The 19426-nt window shown below is 37.0% G+C and overlaps 2 protein-coding genes across 4 annotated transcripts in view; both read left to right on the top strand.

Moving 5' to 3' along the window:
• The first annotated feature begins 1281 nt into the window (after window positions 1–1281).
• mapk12a (mitogen-activated protein kinase 12a) lies at window positions 1282–9642 on the top strand. Of its 2 annotated transcripts, none has more exons than XM_063004769.1 (12): window positions 1282–1462; window positions 3548–3677; window positions 3782–3840; window positions 4421–4532; window positions 5245–5274; window positions 5460–5507; window positions 5589–5703; window positions 7292–7363; window positions 7640–7719; window positions 7834–7912; window positions 8042–8215; window positions 9140–9642. In XM_063004769.1, the coding sequence occupies exons 1-12, from the start codon at window positions 1344–1346 to the stop codon at window positions 9211–9213; spliced, it is 1092 nt and encodes a 363-aa protein (XP_062860839.1). In that variant the 5' UTR covers window positions 1282–1343; the 3' UTR covers window positions 9214–9642. The 2 variants fall into 2 exon arrangements, with proteins under 2 accessions (XP_062860839.1, XP_062860840.1); XM_063004770.1 differs by lacking the exon at window positions 1282–1462 and adding an exon at window positions 1721–1754.
• An 8031-nt stretch (window positions 9643–17673) lies between these two features.
• The window catches only part of mtss1la (MTSS I-BAR domain containing 2a), a 35152-nt gene continuing 33399 nt past the window's right edge, over window positions 17674–19426 (top strand). For both annotated transcript variants that reach the window (XM_063004213.1, XM_063004215.1), the window contains exon 1: window positions 17674–18134. In XM_063004213.1, the coding sequence (XP_062860283.1) occupies window positions 18066–18134 (69 nt within the window). In that variant the 5' untranslated portion in view covers window positions 17674–18065. The remainder of the gene's footprint in view (window positions 18135–19426) is intronic.

A 19426-nucleotide genomic window follows, 5' to 3' on the forward strand; every position in this document is an offset into this window, starting at 1 on the left:
TGAACATAACATATAAGGTTGTGCATGAAGAAGCTGTATCAGACAGATTCAGTAAAAGATTGTGCTGATTAGAAAAGGAAATAAAATCTGTGGCATTTTAGCTTTTAATTACATGCTTCTTGAAATTCAGTTCTCAATTATGTCACATTTTTCTTTCTTTGTCAGTAAAAGTTTCATACTCCTATTTAAAAACATACAAGCATATGTATAGAACTGTAGCTATACATAGCTAGGATCTGTACTTTTATATCTGCATTTATTTTATTTACTCAAAATAAACTGCTGCTTACCACAGATTTTTCTATTTAAAACCAACCACATTTACATATTTATCCTAGTTTATCATTAATTTTGTAAAATGGTTATTTAAAGATTATATTTAAGACTCTTTGAATAATATGAGATGGGTGTTTGGAACTAAATGCAGGGATTAAAATAGACCCCTATTAGTATGGATTAAAAAAATACCACTTAGCATAAAGTTGGTGCTACCTTACTTTTTCTTTCATAGAAAACACTTAAATCAGGTAGGTTCCAGTCGTTACCCAGAGGCAATTCCAGAATAACAGAGCAGTTGGCTTTATAATCAATGTTACAGCTGACACTGTGAGTCTGTTGTAATGTCCTGGCATTTCACAAATACAAATTCATTATATCATAACAGTTAACATGCAGAATTGCACATGATGATGTTAGTGCAGCGGCTAATTTAGAAAAGGCAAATGTATAAAGCTGTTTACTACCAGTAAGTTTGCTCACATTAATTCCAGAGACACTTGCTATTAAGTGTTGCAACTGGACATTCTAAAAATGCTACATGGACTACAGCTTAAAAACAATTTGTCTAATTCTGGCTTACAAGTTTGGGAAAGTCACATTTTTATCTTTATACAGAAAAATGCAGTTTTATTCATGAATGCTCAGGAACTAGTTTAGTCTGGTCATTGTTGTGGTTGGAAATCTACCTAGTAACATGTTTTGCAACATATTTTGATAAGTGGAAAAATACCTGAGAACATCAGGCAGTCAACGAATTAATATATTTTGTCTATATTTAGCAGGACGAGGTCAAAGAGTTTATGTGTACAATTTTAAATTGGATATATACGCACTGAATGCATAAAATGGTTAAATACTTATTGTGCTGTATAAGCAAGCTACTACATAGTAGGAGAGTATGCGCTCCATGAAGGGCGTGGCTCTGTATTTGCTCACAGCGCAGGCGCGGTAGAGCGCCTCTCAGGTACTCTCACTCAGGTGATTCCTTACAGAGAGCTCAAAATCACGGACGATTTGCTTACAACAACCACTTTAGTTATTTTAGGAAAAACTTTTAACAAATAATGTCACATTACTCCAGGCTCAACTTTCGTCGCCAGGAGGTGAATAAAACCGTGTGGGAGGTAGCTGACCGGTATAAAGATTTGAAACCCGTTGGGTCAGGGGCGTATGGGACTGTGTGGTGAGTGGGTTTACTTTCACACTCCATTATTAATACGCCATGTTATTTCTTCAAAGGCTTTAAACAATTTTGATATTTCACTTTATTGTTAATGAGACTATACAACCTGAAGTGTTAAACGTTTTAAAACAATGCTGCTCTGTTAACTTAAGTATGACATTGATATATTTTTAAGCATGTTATAAAGTCTGCAGTGGTTTCCTGTTTCGACTGTGTGCAGTGTTCTGTCGTAAGCAGCTCAGTAAACCAGAAGTGTGCATAAGAATATACAGGACAGGTCATTGTTTTTATGGTGAGCATTAAGCCTCCAGTTGATGTTTTTAACTAAATGACTTTATTCATAAATTATAAATCAAATTTAATATTTCAATGTACAATAATTTAGTTATTAATAGCTGGCGCAGTGAGTAGGGCTATCCACTTTCAGTATATATATACACACTCACCTAGTACTTTATTGGGTACAGCTACAGAATATGGTCAGAAATTTGTGGACACCCGTCCTTGTTGTTCAGTTCAGGTATTTTAGCCACACCCATTGTAAACACAAAAAAAAAACTGTAAAATTGAGCAAAACCAATAAAGTGCTTCCAACCTTGTGGATACAGTTTGGTGAAGGCCCTTTACCGTTTGACTAGAGTCCTGACTTAAACCCAGTTAAACACGTTTGGCATATCTGTACCAGACCTTAAAATGTTTTTTTTTATTAAATGGTGTCACATTTCTATATACACACTTTTAGAACTTGTAGAAAGCCTTCCCAGAAGAATGGAGGCTTTTATAGCTGCAAATAGGGAACAGGAGATTACTTCATATTAATGTTCATGGTTTTGACATAGTATGTCCAACAAACCCGTGGTCAGGTTTCCACATACGTTTGGCTAAAATAAAAGTGAAAAGTTTGAACCAAATTGTGAGAAAATGGTATATTAGTTTAAAAAGAAGATTTCTCAGTGCAAGATTTCTCAGTGCAAATCATCTAGATTTTACTATCAACTGTACATTATATGGGCCAGCTGTAGCCTAGCGGTTAAGGTACTGGACCAGTAATCAGAGGGTCGCTGGTTCAAGCCCCACCACTGCCAGGTTTGGTTCTTGAGCAAGGTCCTTAACCCTCAATTGCTCAGACTGTATACTGTAACTGTAATGTAAGTCAATTTGGATAAAGGCGTCTGCTAAATGCTGAAAATGTAAATGTAAATTATATTGTAAGCAGATTCAGGAAATCTGGAGAAGTCTCACCCTGTGTATGACAAGTACAGAAACCAATGTTGAATGTGAGTGACTTTCAAGCCCTCGGATGGCATTGCATTAGATACCATTATGTTACTACTTTGCCACATGGGCTTAGAAGTACTTAGGAAACTGTTGTCACCTAAAACCAAAACATTGTTAATGTGCATAGTGTGGAATTGGACATTTAACAGGCAGGTATGGATGTCATGTTAGGGTGTATGCATTTTTTGCCATGTAGTGCATCATTAGTTTACAGATAAAAGTATTTGATCTGACTGTGTATGAACCAATAAAACAGATCCATGCTGTATTTAGATATATAAAATACTGCATAACTATTAGGCTTATTAACTAAATATATTTATGCAGTTAGGCAAACAAACTATGTGTTTAACTAAATTAAATTAGATATATTGAATTTTCATTTTGGCCTTTCGATAACAGGTCATAAATTTGAGAGCTCAAATATTTACTAAATTGTCCTTACCAAAAATAAGTCTAACACTGCAGTGAGTTATTAACAGAAACTCAATAAGGAAATAGACTTCAGGCAAATGTTGCATGGGAAATTAAAACTAAATACTGAGCAGGGAATTTAAAAACATTTTTCTTCTTTACAGAATTTATCCAGATCATACAGGGTCCTGAGTCCACTCTTGTGAACTCTCGTCACCTCACAGGTTTTCTTTAAGGTCTAGATTAGGAGACTGAGTTGGCCATGGTAGAAGCTTGATTTTGTGTTCAGTAAACTGTTTTTGTGCTGATGTGCTGATCTGGACACAATCTTTTGAATCATTGTCCTCTTGGAATATCTTTGTGTTACAATGAGATTTTATGTTCTTTTCCTAGCTCTGCTCAGGACCGTTGGACTGGAGCAAAAGTGGCTATCAAGAAGCTCAACCGGCCATTCCAATCAGAACTATTTGCCAAGAGAGCTTACAGGGAACTCCGACTGCTCAAACACATGAAGCATGACAATGTGAGTAAGTCTAGATGTGTACGGTGTGTTTTATTTAAGCTATGATTTTAATAGGAGGGTTTCGAACCGTATTAACATATCTCTCTTTGTTTTACTGAATTCAGGTTATCGGCCTGCTGGATGTTTTCACTGCAGATATTACAGTGGACAGATTTCAAGACTTGTGAGCTTAGTGTTTAATTTTCCTATTAAGTTTTTGTATGTGATGCTGACGTTGATCCTGTTTGTATTTTTGTTTTGCCTTGTCAAATTTTATACTCAGTTACTCATTTAATGTTTCAACAGAATTTGATTTTACAAAACACAGCTTGTGTAGAAAAGAATAAAAAACTGACCCCGTGGTAGCACTAAGACTTAAAACTCTGTCTAAGCTGTGGTGGGCTCATGCATTAATGTTGTTTACATTGCGAAATAAGTTTACAGGCTTTTTCTGATTTAAAAAAATTGTTGACTGCTCCCTTTTAACTACACCAAACCATGTCTCTCCAAGAAAGAAATAGTTTAATAAGGACAGAACTTCTGTAAATCACTCTGTTGTTTAATGAGGACAGAACTTCTGTAAATCGCTCTGTATTGAAAATATCAATATGTAAATATAAATAATTAACTAATGTACAGCTTAATTGCCTTGTCCTAGTATAAGTGTGTTTTGAATATTGCCAGATATTATCATGAGTTTACAGTATTTGTATATCAATATTTTTGTAGTGTCTTGGTCATTCAGACCTCTCTTTCTTCCACAGTTGCCTGGTAATGCCTTTTATGGGCACTGATCTTGGGAAACTAATGAAAATGGAGAAGCTTTCAGAGGAACGAATTCAGTACCTTGTCTATCAGATACTAAGGGGACTTAAGGTGTGGATCACACAGTTATAATACACATGACTTAATGAATCAATGCATTTTTACCCTTTTGATGTGATTTTAATGCGATTCTAATTTTTATGTTTTCTGTGGCATCAAAATAAAAGAGCAGCAGCGTGTCCCTGAATCACACTTGTTCGACTAGTTGACCCTAAACATGGCAGTTTATTTATTAAGGTTTTTTAACAACCTTCTTAACAGCTACTTTTTTGCCCCTGTGTGTAAGATCTACAGTAGATGTGAATTCCCATTGTGCTTCAGTAACAGCTGAAATTATTGCACTAGCATTAACTAAATACAGTGAGGTCAAGTTATAGGTAATAACTGCTTTAACATTATTTTGATGGTTGTATTACTGCCTAAAGTTAAGACATTATTTCAAAGGTTTTTTTTGGGGGGGCAGGTGAAGGGGGTGGGGGGTGTTGGTGCACGAAGCGGGGCAACCAAAGCTTATAAAAAGCTGTCACATGACCATGTGTGCTTAAAACATTTAATAGGTTTTCAATTAAGGTAATAATCTCCCTTAGATTCCCAGTTCTATTCATGTTTTATCTAAGATTTATTTAGATTTTTTGAATGATTTTGTGGCTCTGTCTGCTCTCCACATTGCCGATTTTAAAAAGCCCTAATAAAGATGTGTATTTCTTGTCGATTTTGCTGATTGTATGGTTGGAACTCACACCGTTTCTTCTTGAATTTACAGTATATTCATGCTGCTGGCATCATTCACAGGGTAAGCTAAATGTTTTTAAACAACTACAGTTGCTATCAAAATTATTTAACCCACATTTAAAAATTAGGTTTATTAGCAAAATGTGCAAACTTTCAGCTGTTTTCAATAAACCAATCAAATTCAACTGTACATAACATTGGACTAATGATTCATTGTTGCTCATTGCTTGTAGTTTTAACTTGCAGGACCTCAAGCCAGGTAATTTAGCCATCAATGAAGACTGTGAGCTCAAGGTAACACCCTACATATATGTGGTTTAGATCTGCCTGAATTAAAGTAGGTCGGAATGTTCATATGTATGTTCTCTGTGCTAGATTCTGGATTTTGGTCTGGCCCGTCAAACTGACAGTGAAATGACAGGATATGTGGTGACACGCTGGTACAGAGCCCCCGAGGTCATCCTCAACTGGATGCACTACACACAGACTGGTGAGTTGTGCAATTGTGGAAGTAATAAATGATCTTCAGACAGCACAGTAACTGCTCTAACGTCTTTATTGGCTGTAATTTGGCTTTATTAAGAACGTTTAGACTGGATATAGACCTAGTCTGTGACCTGGTCTGTCTTAATTAAATAGAGCTATTTGTCTGTACAAATGTATTTAAAGTGATGTTACATGAACAGAGAAAGAAATGGGTGTGTACATGATTTGTAAATTGTTCTCATGCCAAAAAGTTTAATTACGTAATGCACAGCTAGCACTTCCCACACAATAAAAATACTAAACTATTTTATGAGCTGTTATGATTTTGGATATCTGGCTAAATGTCACCTTCACAAGCTATAACTGTAATCCTGTGTTGTATATGCATTGTAAACGGCTTTGATTTGAATTGCATTGAAAATTCTTTTTTAGAACCAGAGTTGCTTGGTTACATGCCTTTAACATATCGTAATCATGCTTGGAACTTAGCAGCTTCAGTAAATATATCATTAATGACAGCCGTTTAACAAGCTCTTTTAAATGACTAGAAATGTTATTGCTCAATGTTATTCGACACATAACTACTTTTACTTTCTGACAAGTTTGACCATGCTGCAGTTAGTTTGAAGTGCTTGTTTTACAATACACCAGAATTGCTTCAGTAATGTGTGTATACAAAGTCACCATTCTTTTTTTAGCTGATCATTGCACACACACACATTCAAAACCACGTTGGGAATGTATGTACTGGTTATCTTTATTATTATTAAATAGCAATAATAAAATAGTATTATTTATAATAAACAATAGTATGTTTAAAACATGTTTTAGGTGCATCTGCACTATATGGCCAAAAATAGGACAGCTAACCATGTCCTTGTTGGACATCGTCTCAAAAACAAATTAAATGAAAATAGAGTTACCTCTATGTGATCTTTGCAGATACAACAGCTTTTCACAAGGTTTTTGAAGAATGTCTGTGGAAATTTTGTGCCCATTCCTCAAAAAAAAAACATGTATATGGCTTGGCAATGATGTTGGTTAAGAAAGCCTTAATTGATGTTACAGTTGTTCAGTAGGGCTGAGGTCAGGACACTGTTCAGGCCACTGGAGATTCTTTACTTTGTGCACAGCGGCACAGTAATGCTGAAACTGGATCAGGAGGCCTTCCCTGTAATGTTGCAACAAAGTTTGAAGCATACCATTTCCTTTGTATAACTGATTTATTACACCTGTTGGCGATTATTGTGGCTAAAACACATGCATTCAGTAATTAGAAGGAGTGTCCCAATACTTTTGTCCATATAGTGTATCTGACATAATGTATCTGGTTGTAAAAAAAATTTCACACTTGCTGGAAAAGGTAATCTAAGTGGCAGTGGTAGCTCAGTGGTTATGATACTGAACAGGTAATTGAAATGTTGCTGGATTGATTTCCATGGCTGTCAGGTTGCCACTGTTGGGCCCCTGAGTAAGGTCTTTAACCCCTAATAGCTTGGATTGTATTCAGTCACAATTGTAAGTCACTGAATAAAAAATGTGTCTGCTAAATGTCAAAAATATAAAATAAGTCTTTCTCTTTCTGTTTTTAGTGGACATCTGGTCTGTTGGCTGTATCATGGCAGAGATGCTCATGGGTAAACCACTTTTCAAGGGAAATGATCGTATCCTTCAATTTAACAACTGTAACATTGAGATCATTCTCTCAAAGGATCTCTACTGTAGGGTCGTAGTCTAGTACAGTCACACAAATTCATCAATGCTTTCTTGTAGTATTTTTTTTTATTTTGGGTTAAATTACTTTTCACCACCAATTTAATAAGCTTTGTAGTAATTCCTACCATATTATTAAATGTATTGACACCTCATTATTATGTTCTTTGATCCAGTCAAATGACAATAGCTTGTACCTTTTGACCCTTGACACACATTTGCTTCAGACCTGGATCAGTTGACAGAAATCATGAAGATCACTGGAACACCCACACAAGAGTTCATCTCTAAACTGCAGTCAGAAGATGTAAGTTATGCTGCGTATGTCAGTCAGATCAGTTGACATGGCCTTTTATTTTCTTATTTATCCATTTACAGAACAGTCCCTGAAAGCTAAATAACCCAGCCTAATTTTTTCCAGGCCAAAAGTTACATTCAGAGGCTGCCGAGACTTAAAAAGAGAGATATTCAAGTTCTGATGCCAGAGGCCAGTCCTCAAGGTACAAGCCCAGCATATGAGACATAATAAATGGTAGTCTGTAGTCACTAAATGTTATCAGTACAATAAATCAGTTGTTGAAGCCCAAAGTTCTTTGAATCTAAGTTGAGTGTTGTCTTATCGTCTGCAGCCATTGCTGTGCTGGAGTCCATGCTGCTTCTGGACCCGGACAGCAGGGTGACGGCTGATAAAGGTCTGGCTCTGCCCTACTTCGCCGACTTTAGGGAGCCAAACGAGGAAACTGAGGCTCAGCCATATGATCACTCGCTGGATAATGCTGTGCAGTCTTTAGAACAGTGGAAACGTAAGTGGTGTGCATTGATCACATGCTTGAGAATACACTGTTTTAAGGTGGCCAGGGCTTCTGAGTGGCACAGTGGAAAAAGCGCTTGTCCTATAAAATAAGCATTACGCGTCTGAGCACTGACCATGTTACAAGCTGTCAATAGCTCGAACATGGGAGCACTTCTTTTGGGCTGTGATGCCAGCCAGTTCCGTTCAACTGTGAGCTTGTGTGATTAAAAGTAAGTAAAAAGTGATCTCTACTATGAGTGTTCACATCCCATGGGTTTTAGCTCATAAAGATGCTATTTCCTGGCTACTGTTTCTAGGACGTTGGCATGATGTGGAGCCAATAACTATAAACCCTGCAAGTTGGCACCGTTTCTGCATTCCTGCTGAACTGTTACACTACCCACAATTCTTAAGTGGTATCTGCAAATTGGAGAAATTCATGGAAATATAAACAGAGACCATATGTTTTATTTAACGTATACAAAGTTCAAAAAGTAGGTCTTTAATTGCTTAGTTTGCTTGCCCTCTAGGTTCGTCTCTGGCAAAAAGCCCCAAGATTAAATTCAGTTCTTTTATATTATAGTTTTGCCTTCAATTTAATATAACTGAGGTGTGAACAGAGGCAATCAAGTGGCATAGCAGCGTATTATGCCAGCTCATCACTGCTGACACCTAAGTTTGAATCTCAGTGTTGCTTTTGGCCAGGCTGGCGTCTACACAGACATGATTGGCTATGTCTGAAGGGGAAGATGGCTGAAGCCTTGCGATGAATTGGCATCCTGTCCAGGGTGTTTTTGTCTTGCGCCTACTGTTTTCTAGTAAAGCTAGTAAAAGCTGCTGTGACCCTGACCAGGATAAAGCAGTTGATGTGTGCATGTCTCTTTTTATTATATCTTATATTTATCTGTTTTTCCACTCTTTCTTTTCTTCCCAGGAGTCACTTTAAAAGAGATTAATAGCTTCCAACCTCCTCCAACAGGACCAATTCCAAAAGAGACATCACTCTAGTGGGAAGGTTCCACATCAATCTCTTCCACATCGCAAACCAAGTGTGCCTTAGCAGTCATTACGTCTTGTGCGGTATAATGCGTAACTACCTGTATGTATGGAATGTGTATGTACTCAGTGCCATTATATGATCTATATGTGTCTTATGTGTATCAGTGTAAACTGCTGTTGTATTGAGTACAATAACAGTCAAAAATACCCGCCATCCACATGCTTTTATTTTTTATGTAGCTAATAAGAAAGAAAGTGTCATGATGCCTGCCATCCACAATAACATTGGCAGCAGTGGGCAGGCAGGATGCTGCAGGGTTAATCCATGTAAATACTGGAGAACTGGACCATAAATACATGCATTTTAAACCATGTCTTTGTGTTTATGCATATATGGTCTCAAGTCATTTTAAGTCCAGTAACATTTGGGACTTTTCATGTAGTAAATCAAACTTTATTTGATTTTTTTTATTAAAGACAGTTTGAATTAGGTGATGCATTGCAATTTTATTTGTGGAGAGATAATGTAAAATGTATTATTTATTTGAGGGATAAAAATTTAATTTGTATTAAATTTTTTCCATTAGAATGTTTAGATGAATTTCAATGCCAGGTCCAAAGGACACTTGTGCTGTTATAATGATAATAATAATGATGATGATAATAATAACTACAATAGCAATAGTAATAATAACTATAATGGTAATAATAATAAGTAATTTACATTTCCTTGTGAGTTTAACATTTTAAGCTTGTTGGCAGTCCGGAAGTATATTCATATTTAGTACCCTACCTCAATGATATATGAATGGAAGCAAATTACTACAGTCATGTTTCAAAATCGTGTAAAGCATTTTTAGTTTAGTTCGTGATTTTAGAGGAGCATGTGGGAGATTAGCAGTAATTATAATGTTTTTTTTTTTTTTTTTTTTTACCCCTTTTCTCCCCTTTTAGCGCATCCAATTGTTCAATTAGCATCATGCTTTCTCTCTGTCTATGCCGAACCCTGCCCTGACGGAGGTGATTGAAGCTAACCCGTATCCCCTCCGTAACACGACCAGCAGCCAGATGCATCTTTGCCACCCACACATTGATGAGTTTGGCGCCACCTAGCGTTGCATGCGGAGAGACACACCCTAAGGGCACCCTCTCCCATCCCTGTAGATTAGCAGTAATTAATTGTTGAAATGATTTTCAGGTGTCTACTTTATTCTGAACATACAGTATGTATCTGCTCATTTTAAATGGAACGTGAGGACCTATTGTGTTGGTGACACATAGTAGTAAGTTGTTTTAATAACCAGTAGAGGGCACAACATGCTCAAGTTCTTTTATACTGTATTGCCAATTTAGTTACAATAGCAGCTTTAGGATCGTTGTCGTGGTGGGCCCAGCACCCTCTGGAAACACGTACTGGAAGGCAGGAATCCATCCTGAGCATGGTGCCACTCTATTGCTCATTCACCCACATATTTAAGATTTGGACATCTGACCATGAGCTTGTTGGTCAGTCCATTTGAAAAACAAATGGTATTAAAATAGAGTGACCTCTAAGTGATCTATTTTAGCTATAACAACAGCCACGGCCACTTTCTTGACCAGACTTCTTAAAATATTTTAAGTATGTCTGTGGGAATTTAATTGACCCTGACTAAAAAGGGAATTTGTTACTATGAATAAATTAATTCCTCTAGATGTTTATTGGTAGGTAGAAGTAAATTAAACTACCAGAAAGAGTTCAGTGTGGACACGGACAGTGACCAAAGATGAGAAACAAACTCGGCACCACCCCTCCAATACCCCATTTCCATTGGACGTCACCCTGTACGTTTATCAATCTGTGATTCCACTTTTGGTAGTTGTTTCTAATGCAAGCCAAGTGACCTGTAATGTACCTGAGTACAGCAGTAAACTCAGCATTTGTTTACCTTTCTTGACCAGGGACCAAGTGTACCTAAGCGGGCTGAATGTGTGGTTTCAGAAACGATACACATGGTTGATTAGACAGATTTAATTAAAGCAGGGCAGGTCAAAAATAAAAAACTAAAACAGAGCTATGGAAAATTAAACAATACAGCAGGGCAAACTGAAAATGTGGCTGGTTTTGCTCTCAGTATTTGTTGGAGAATGCCATCACAGCCTTACCTTAATCTAGCTTTGCAAAGTGTCTTTGTGCAATCAAAAATGGATAATGGCACATACAGTACAGTATGAATAGTCCTGGATTTAAATGGGTACCATCCACATTAAAATGGTGCAAGTGTGCAGATCTGCCTAAAGAAGTAGTGTGCATGTGCTGCATTGCACAAAGAAGGTATTGGCTTCATGTCTCTCAGTAAGTTGTACTAGCCCCCACCGTCACAGGTAGGTAGCTGGCATGTAAAAGGTTTAGTTGTAGGTAACAACTAAATTGGGTACAAGTGGGTTAAAATAGTGCTGGAATAAATAAAATGTAAAGAATGTGTTACTTAAACTCTAGTCTCAGCCTCAGAAACTCTAGTCCCAGAATATTGGCTTTATCAGGGCTCAGTCCAATGAAAAACACGGTATTGTGGTCAGCTCACCTAACATTGCCCTCTTTCTAACATCTGCATACTGTGTCCTGTTACATAACAGGTCCAGAAATTGGTAACAAATCACCCAGTTTGCTTGTGTTTACATATTTTGCAAAGTCTTTGCAGAAGGTCTTTGAACTTTTGTGCTTTTGTATTGAAACTTGAACAAACAGACCCCTCTGTTTTTATCTATTATAGCCCAAGGCTGAGGATATTAGACATTTAGGGCTTTAACTGCACTGAAAGGTTTTAGAATTTGTAGTATTCATATTGAAATTGGCCATGTTCACAACTAAAGTGATGAATAAAATTATTTATATCACCAAGTTGGCCATAAAGCAGCTATTTAACATTCCTTAGCTGGAATTTGCTGGTAAACTGCTCTGTTACAGTCCTACTGTACCTACTTTACATATTAAAGTGTATTATTGTTATTTTCAAGATTAGGAACTAAATTTACAGGGATTTGAACATTCACAAACAGATGTATTAAAAATAGCATGCAACATACAGTATGTTAAGGTGGCAGTGACTAGCAAGGCAACTGTTTAAAATAATTATAGGGCAACTTAAGCAGTAAAGCACTACCCTTAAGATTACAGAAGAGTTTGGATAGATTCTGTTATTTAATGGGTAAAAACAACTAAATAGACAGTGGTTTTTCTGTTTGGTGCTTCATGGTTTCTTTAAATGTACTGTGCAGTAATAAAATTGTCCACAAAATTAATTTTTTTATTTTAAACAGGCCCTATTTGTTGCAATAATAATTTCATGCTGTCCTGCACTGACTTGTCCACTTTTTGTCATATCGTTTGCCTTTATTCCCCCTGCATTTTTTTCCACGTTATTTTCTGTCCATTTATCCTAAAGTAGCCACACATGCTTTCAGACTGTATAGTTTATCTGGAGGAGTCCCAATACTACCAGACAGGTCTAGAGGAAATTCCACCAGCTTAAGTGTTCCTGCTAAAAGTCTCAGTTTAATTCACAGATCATGGATTCATCCAGGTCCTTGATGGAGTAGGAAATATGGAAAATGATGCTTCAAGTCTATGGTAGGTTCCTCTCTAGGCTGGCAGCCAACGTTTGTAAGAGAAGCATTTTAAGTACCATGGTTGGAAAAATAAATGTTTTTCAGAAAGTTACACACATGTACAAATGCTTTAAACATAAGATCATTTGGTTGTTTCCCATCCACCACAGAATGTTATCTCAAAAGTTTAAGGTTTTTTCTTCTAAATATTAGAAACCAGATGAGATTTAATACCACCTGTATCATCCAGCTCAGGAATAGTTTCTGACTCAGCTTCCAAGAATTAGTGTAGTGGTATAAAAACATACCTGATTTATCTGAAATGTGATGAGTTTTGATTTCGACACTATAATGACAGTGGTCCGTTCTTGGCTCCATCTTAATAACGCTTTTGAGGAAAAACGTATTTTATTTTTCATAGCTCAGACATGAAACACCCTTTTTTAATATTAAAGAATAGACAGATGTGGTATTTCAATATGGTGCTAATACACCCTTTGCTGCTAAAAAAGCTTCCACTCTTTTTGCAGCGTTATAAGGCCTGCCTTGCAGATGGTATTTGAATTCATCTGAAAAATGTTGGCTAGGCCAGAACTTAGGGTCAATTTTAATTTACACCAGAGTCTGTATGAAGCAGGTAAGGGCATCCCTAAATGGTCACCACAGTTTTGAAAGCACAAAATTGCCTTTGTCCCAGACCATTACAAATGATATTAAAAGTAAAGTTGATGTAACACAGTTGTAAACATGTCTGTTTTTTGGGTATCCAATTTAAAATTTGTTGATATTAACAAATTATAATAGAGATTGCATAAATTAATTACTAATAAAAAAAATTGCAATTTTAATTGCATAAGTATTTACCCCTAAATTATTTGCCATTAGAGATCACATAGTTTAATGTGGTCCACTTGTGTGCAGTGTCACTTGATCTCAAAGTAAATACAGTGACATTTTTTTTAAATTATAGATCAGGGTTTAATAATAAAAATGCCCAACTTTTAACCTCCCGCAGAGCACTATATAATCCATTGTAAATACTGAAACAATATGGCCCAACAGCAACTCTGCCTTAAGGACAGTCCCACTGGCATTTCTCTTACAAGTGTATGTCAATATTTGACTTCAGCTGCACCTGAAAGGGTTGAAGTTCCTGACCTAAAAGAGTAAATGTTAAACATTTAGAGGGTTTTTCACTGCCTGGAACATAGCTGTTTAAAAGGTTTCCTGCCTTTGTCATTCTAAGATATCCTAACCTATGGTGTTGTGAACAGATTGTTTCAGATGTAAGTGGTGAAATGTGAGAGAAACAACAGCCCACACTTTCTGAATTGGATTATTTTAGCAATTTTCCAGGAAAATGTGGTCACTACAGAGTTTGTGGTCTGTTCACATCTACAGTCTGTTCATTAATCAAAACAGCACATGTTTATTTTAATTTAAAACAAGGGCAGCAACAATAATAATGAACGACTCCTTAATGACTACCTTGGAATTAAAGCAGATTAGTGTTTTTAGTCATTAGTGTTTCTACCACCATCAATACAACAGCTCAATAAATATTAAGTATTTCCAACTCTCTAGTTCAGTTCATGACTAAAGACACTTTATGCTGTTTTCCCCCTTAAATTTGTCACAATTTGTAGATTTAAAGGAAGTCCAGCCATGCAGCAAAGCAAATATGGGCCAACAGTGGGTCTTTGACACCCCTGGAATTTGAACTCAAGTCTTATTAGCGTCACTAACACAAAAAATGAAGCACGGAGCGAGCCCTGTCCAAATAGCTATTTATTACCAAACCTCCATGTGGCAATAGAATAATTCTCTCACCAACAACTAAAAAGCGCATTCTGTTCCTGGTATTAAGTGCTGGACTTGAAACCATGTGATGAAAAACAGGATCTTGTTTAGTTTTAGCCTTGTATACAGATTTAATACAGACTTAGACCTGGAGAATGTGTAGAACATTTTCCTTAATTTGAGGACTTAAGCGAATCAGAACTTCAATAGGTTTTACAGCAACGAGAGCTCTGACCCTGTAGCATCTGTTTTACTGCCTTGTTTGATCTGGATGGAGCACATGGTTGAAGATAGCAGGCCAGTGGGGCCATATGGCTGGAATGCAGAGCAGGTGAGAGGGCATCATGAATCACAGCTTTCAGATTTTCCGCTTTATGCCCAAACTATGATGTCCAATAGTTTACCTATCCAATGCACGGGGAAAATAAAAGAATACAGTTTTCTCCAACCTTCCAAAGCATACCAGTATGTGGATTTGCTGATCTAAATTGCCTCTATGTGTGAATAAGTGGATGGATGAGTGAGTGATGCCTTGCATTGGAGTGCCCACATGTCAAGGCTGCATTCCTCGCCTTCTAGATGACATGATGTTACTTTTAAACATGCCACACTAATAATGTCACTGAGAACTATAATAAGAGCTAGTCTGACTGCATCTATTAAAAAGTACATAAAAGGAAGGTCTCTGCCAAGGTTGAGAAAAGCACCAAACTGTTCAGATCTAATCCAAAAATTACTAGACTCGCCTATAGTAAATTGGAGGCTGCCGGAACATTGGTGACACTGTCCACAGTGAAGCTAGTAATGAGACTGCAGTTTAAAAACAGCTCTAATTCCTTGGCAAAATACCACTGTTCCCTTTGGCCTCGACCGTAATACAAGCATATGTTGATCGAGTAATTTTAAAAGGCGTCTTATTATTAAACAAAGGATTCTCTTTGGCGAGAGAAATGGTCAGTAAGTTAGACCAACACTTTAAACACCAGCTGTGCTATTAAGCTCATCTCTGCCATAAACAAAAGCACTTTCTTGAGCGAATACTTGAACAGAGGAGCGTCGCTCAATTGTCCTCGTCCCATACAAAACCAAGTTGCCATATGTCCACCCCGTAGTCCCTCCCTCCAAGGTTGCCAGAGGGCGTAAAAACCCCGGTTCCACTCTGAAACACTGGTGCAAGGCTGGAATACACCATAAGCAGGGTGCTAGTCCAACGCAGGACACGTGTCTTTTCACTTACTAACTTATCTGGGCTTAAGTGGGTAATCCATCTGCATGTTTTGGTAGGTGGGAGAAAACCCACACAGGCAGTGAAAAAATTTTCCAACAGTAATTATCTAAGGTGAGATTTAAACCCAAGTCCTCATGACAGTGGTACTATAAGGCAGCAAGTTGCATCACTGCCTAGTGGTTAATGTAGTTGATGTTGTTTATCTCCAGGGCCCATTGCTTAAAGGTCCAGGTTTTTATCTGTACCCAAAACACCTTACCAAGCCTTTCATACGCGTAATCATGTGCTGGTCGCAGAGAAAATGGGTCAGAAACCATGGATATAATTTATTTACATGCTGATATATTTATATGTTTACACTACTATCTAGGTGTGTAGTTAAGTATGCAGACTTAATTAATATAAAAGAGCTTTTAGAAAATTACTTTTAGTTTTAGCACAGTGGCACAGTGTGCGTCAGACAGAAGCTTAGGTCCTGTCCCAGTTCTGGGTTTGATCCTCATCTCTAATCACTGTTTCTAATTTGTTTTACATGTTCTTCTGTGCCTGTGCAGGATTCCTCCAGATTCTGCGTTTTTCTCTGGTTCTTTGGTTTCCTCCCTCCTTTCAAACCCCTGCAGAAGATGAACTAGATCCTCTGACCAGGATAATTCGTTTTAGTGAAATAAGTGAATGAATGCATTTAGGTATTAAAAGTTCTTAATGTTTTATTTTTTATCCACACCATCAAAAATCATTTTCAGCATAAAAAGCCAGCAGTCATTTAAAAAGAGTTGCAGGGTGACCTGAAAACAGCACAAACAACAGTTTTGCAATAAACAATAAGCAACAAATGTCATATTAAACTATTAGGCAGGATTAAACAAAAATCTATTTGCTACTAGAAAAAGTGTTAATACCATATTCACAGTAATGTATTTAGAACACAACTTGAAAAAAATGGGCAGCTGTGGTTACCCACAAACAGAACTTTATAATTAATTATAGTATGATAATTATAATTATTAATAATTAATTATTAATTATATCAAACATGCTAAAGATAGAGGCTTTATAAGCATTTTAGAGAAGAATAAAAAAATAACCTTGACCTTAACTTTAACAATATTAACCTTAAAAATACATAAATGTCTAAATAAAACATAATAATAAATCTAGATAATTTTTCATTGTTTATTTATCTACTGTAATTGCTCATTTCTTATCAGGGCTGTGGTGGATTATTAGCCACTTAGAAACACTGGATGCAAAGCGTGTGCATATGTGTTGCCATGCCCTGGATTGCTGCCCTGTACAGGGCATATTTCTCCCTTGACCCCCCACAAACTCAACTAGAATAATGCACTTAGTGAAAATGAATGAATGAAGCATTCTCAGTCACCATCATTAAAACACCAATAAATGTAACATTTTGAGTGATTGAGTAAGTTAATGTCTAAGTGTGAGATGCATTGCATTGAATTTAAGCCTTGTCCAAAGTTTATTACTGCTTAGTGTCTATGCTTAGTGTTTTCAAGTGGCTCTGGGCCAACTGTGACCTTGATGAATGAAGTAGTTATGGAAGGTAAATTATTGTTATTAGATTTACATTTGCTTAGAATTCACATTCACATTGCTTAACGTTCACAACTTTTCCTAAACTTTTTCCAAGCTTAATGTGCACATTTTCTGAAACAGACCCACTGTAAGCCTGACAAGGATAAAGCAGTTCATTAAAATGAACGAATGAATGAATGAATCTAGCGTTTTGCCCAATCAGCTGTATTTTCATCAATCTGGCAACCTGGTGTTCCTAAAGAAGCGCACCAGTCAATCCACCGCCTCCGAGTTTTCCAGTGTCCAATTTCAGCTGCTGCATCACTCAGTTCTGTTTATTATCGGGTAACTGGTAGTGCCTTACTGCTCAAACCTTCTATTCATATCAGGATCGGATTTTATCTTAAAACTGTGCTAATATGACAGAGCTTTTAGTCAGTGTGTCCGTTCACTTAGCCTACTTAGTCTAGACGGGGGGTTGGGAGGGCAGAACCAAATCTTTGACCCCGATCTTCAACATCCTGACAAACCGGAGCAATCGCGAACACACGAGAGCTCGGTTTTCTTTATGGACATCGAATAAAACCTAAATCCAGTCCGAATCCACTGGGTTTTAAACGGGATGTAACACATCAGTACCTGCCAGTGAAATCAGCTCGTTCCGATTCGGGTTTCGCGTCTTTCTCGTCATTCATTTCGCTTTGACAACATGGAGAGCGTGGAGAGAGAGTGTGGAGCTCTGGGTGGATTATTCCAGGCGATTGTGAACGATATGAAGGTAAGAAAATGTCCAAATCATGTCTAACATGCTGGAAACCAGTAGCCGTGTTTTACTGCCTTTGTCTGGCTTTGAGCTCCAGCTGCTGGACCATTGATGCTGAGATTAATGACAAGCAGAGTGGAGGCAGCCTGGCTGGGCTTTGTTATGAACCCTAAATCAGACTCAGCTAATCACAGACCTTATAAAACACTGTTTCTCTTACGGAATATGTGTTTTGATTGAGGCAGGGCACCACCAACCACCCACTGTAGAAGGGTGTATGTGGCTGGTGTCTATAGTGCTGTGAGAACCATGTGGGTGCAGTTATTGCTGATGTTCAGAAGCAGGTTGGATTAAAAGGCCATCCTAAATCTAATCCTACTTTTTTCTCCAAAAAACATCTAAATATGTTCCATATATTACAATAATCTACAGTACTACATTTAAACACACTTTGATGTAGCACAATCCTATTATTTGATACACTTACATGTGTGATGTGAAAGTTTGTCTCTATAGAGGATTTGTTACTTAATTCTCACTTTGAAAAGAATCAAAATCCAGTCCTGCATGAAATGCTGTTGGCGGATTGGTGAACACTAATAGCATCATTGGTGTTTACATACAGGTGGGTTTGTTATCCAGCAATGTGTTCACTGTTTTGGGGTGGTATCAGACACACCAAAACCTTGACCAGCATGAAGTGTTTGATTCAGATACATGTATAAATTAATGCTTTTATGTTTTAAAACCTTTACAGTTTGCTTTTGTCCATACATTCTGGCATGATGTGAAAAAAACACCTAAATGAAAGAATTTTGGTTTGCCTGTAGGAAAAAAGTGGACAGGGTAGCAGAACGAGAAGGCCAAATGGTATGGTATCAGGTGGAATATTTAAAAGTATTTAAAACTAGGAGGAATTTCTATGATACTATGTTTCTGATCTGATTTAGATCAGAAAGGATTAATAAATCAGTAATTACTAATGATACTATTGTACCAATATCTGCATAGTAACAGTGCTGACTCACTCTAAGCAGGTTATGGAAACATAAAATGTATGATGGTGTTATGCGTCATGATAGTTTGGATTCTGTGTTAATGTGGGTAATTTGTATCACACCAGTCTAAATTATACACATTTACAGCCTGAAAAGTGAAATCTAGTCAGATATCTGTCCCACATTTTAAGCTTGTATTGGCTTCAATACAGACACTCTAAATTTCGTTGGAACATCCCTAGTAATATCATGATATTAAATTATACATGTATTATACACTCTATTACTAATGGCCTTTTAGAAACCAAA

The sequence above is a fragment of the Trichomycterus rosablanca genome, chromosome 11 (assembly GCF_030014385.1).
Source record: "Trichomycterus rosablanca isolate fTriRos1 chromosome 11, fTriRos1.hap1, whole genome shotgun sequence".
Lineage (NCBI taxonomy): Eukaryota > Metazoa > Chordata > Actinopteri > Siluriformes > Trichomycteridae > Trichomycterus > Trichomycterus rosablanca.

Bases quoted from the DNA above. Each gene is read 5' to 3' on its own strand.
- mapk12a (XM_063004769.1), top strand. From the start codon at position 1,344: ATGTCACATTACTCCAGGCTCAACTTTCGTCGCCAGGAGGTGAATAAA. The intron at 4,533-5,244 runs GTGTGGATCACA...TTGAATTTACAG, and splicing joins AGATACTAAGGGGACTTAAG to TATATTCATGCTGCTGGCAT. The intron at 7,913-8,041 runs GTACAAGCCCAG...TATCGTCTGCAG, and splicing joins GCCAGAGGCCAGTCCTCAAG to CCATTGCTGTGCTGGAGTCC.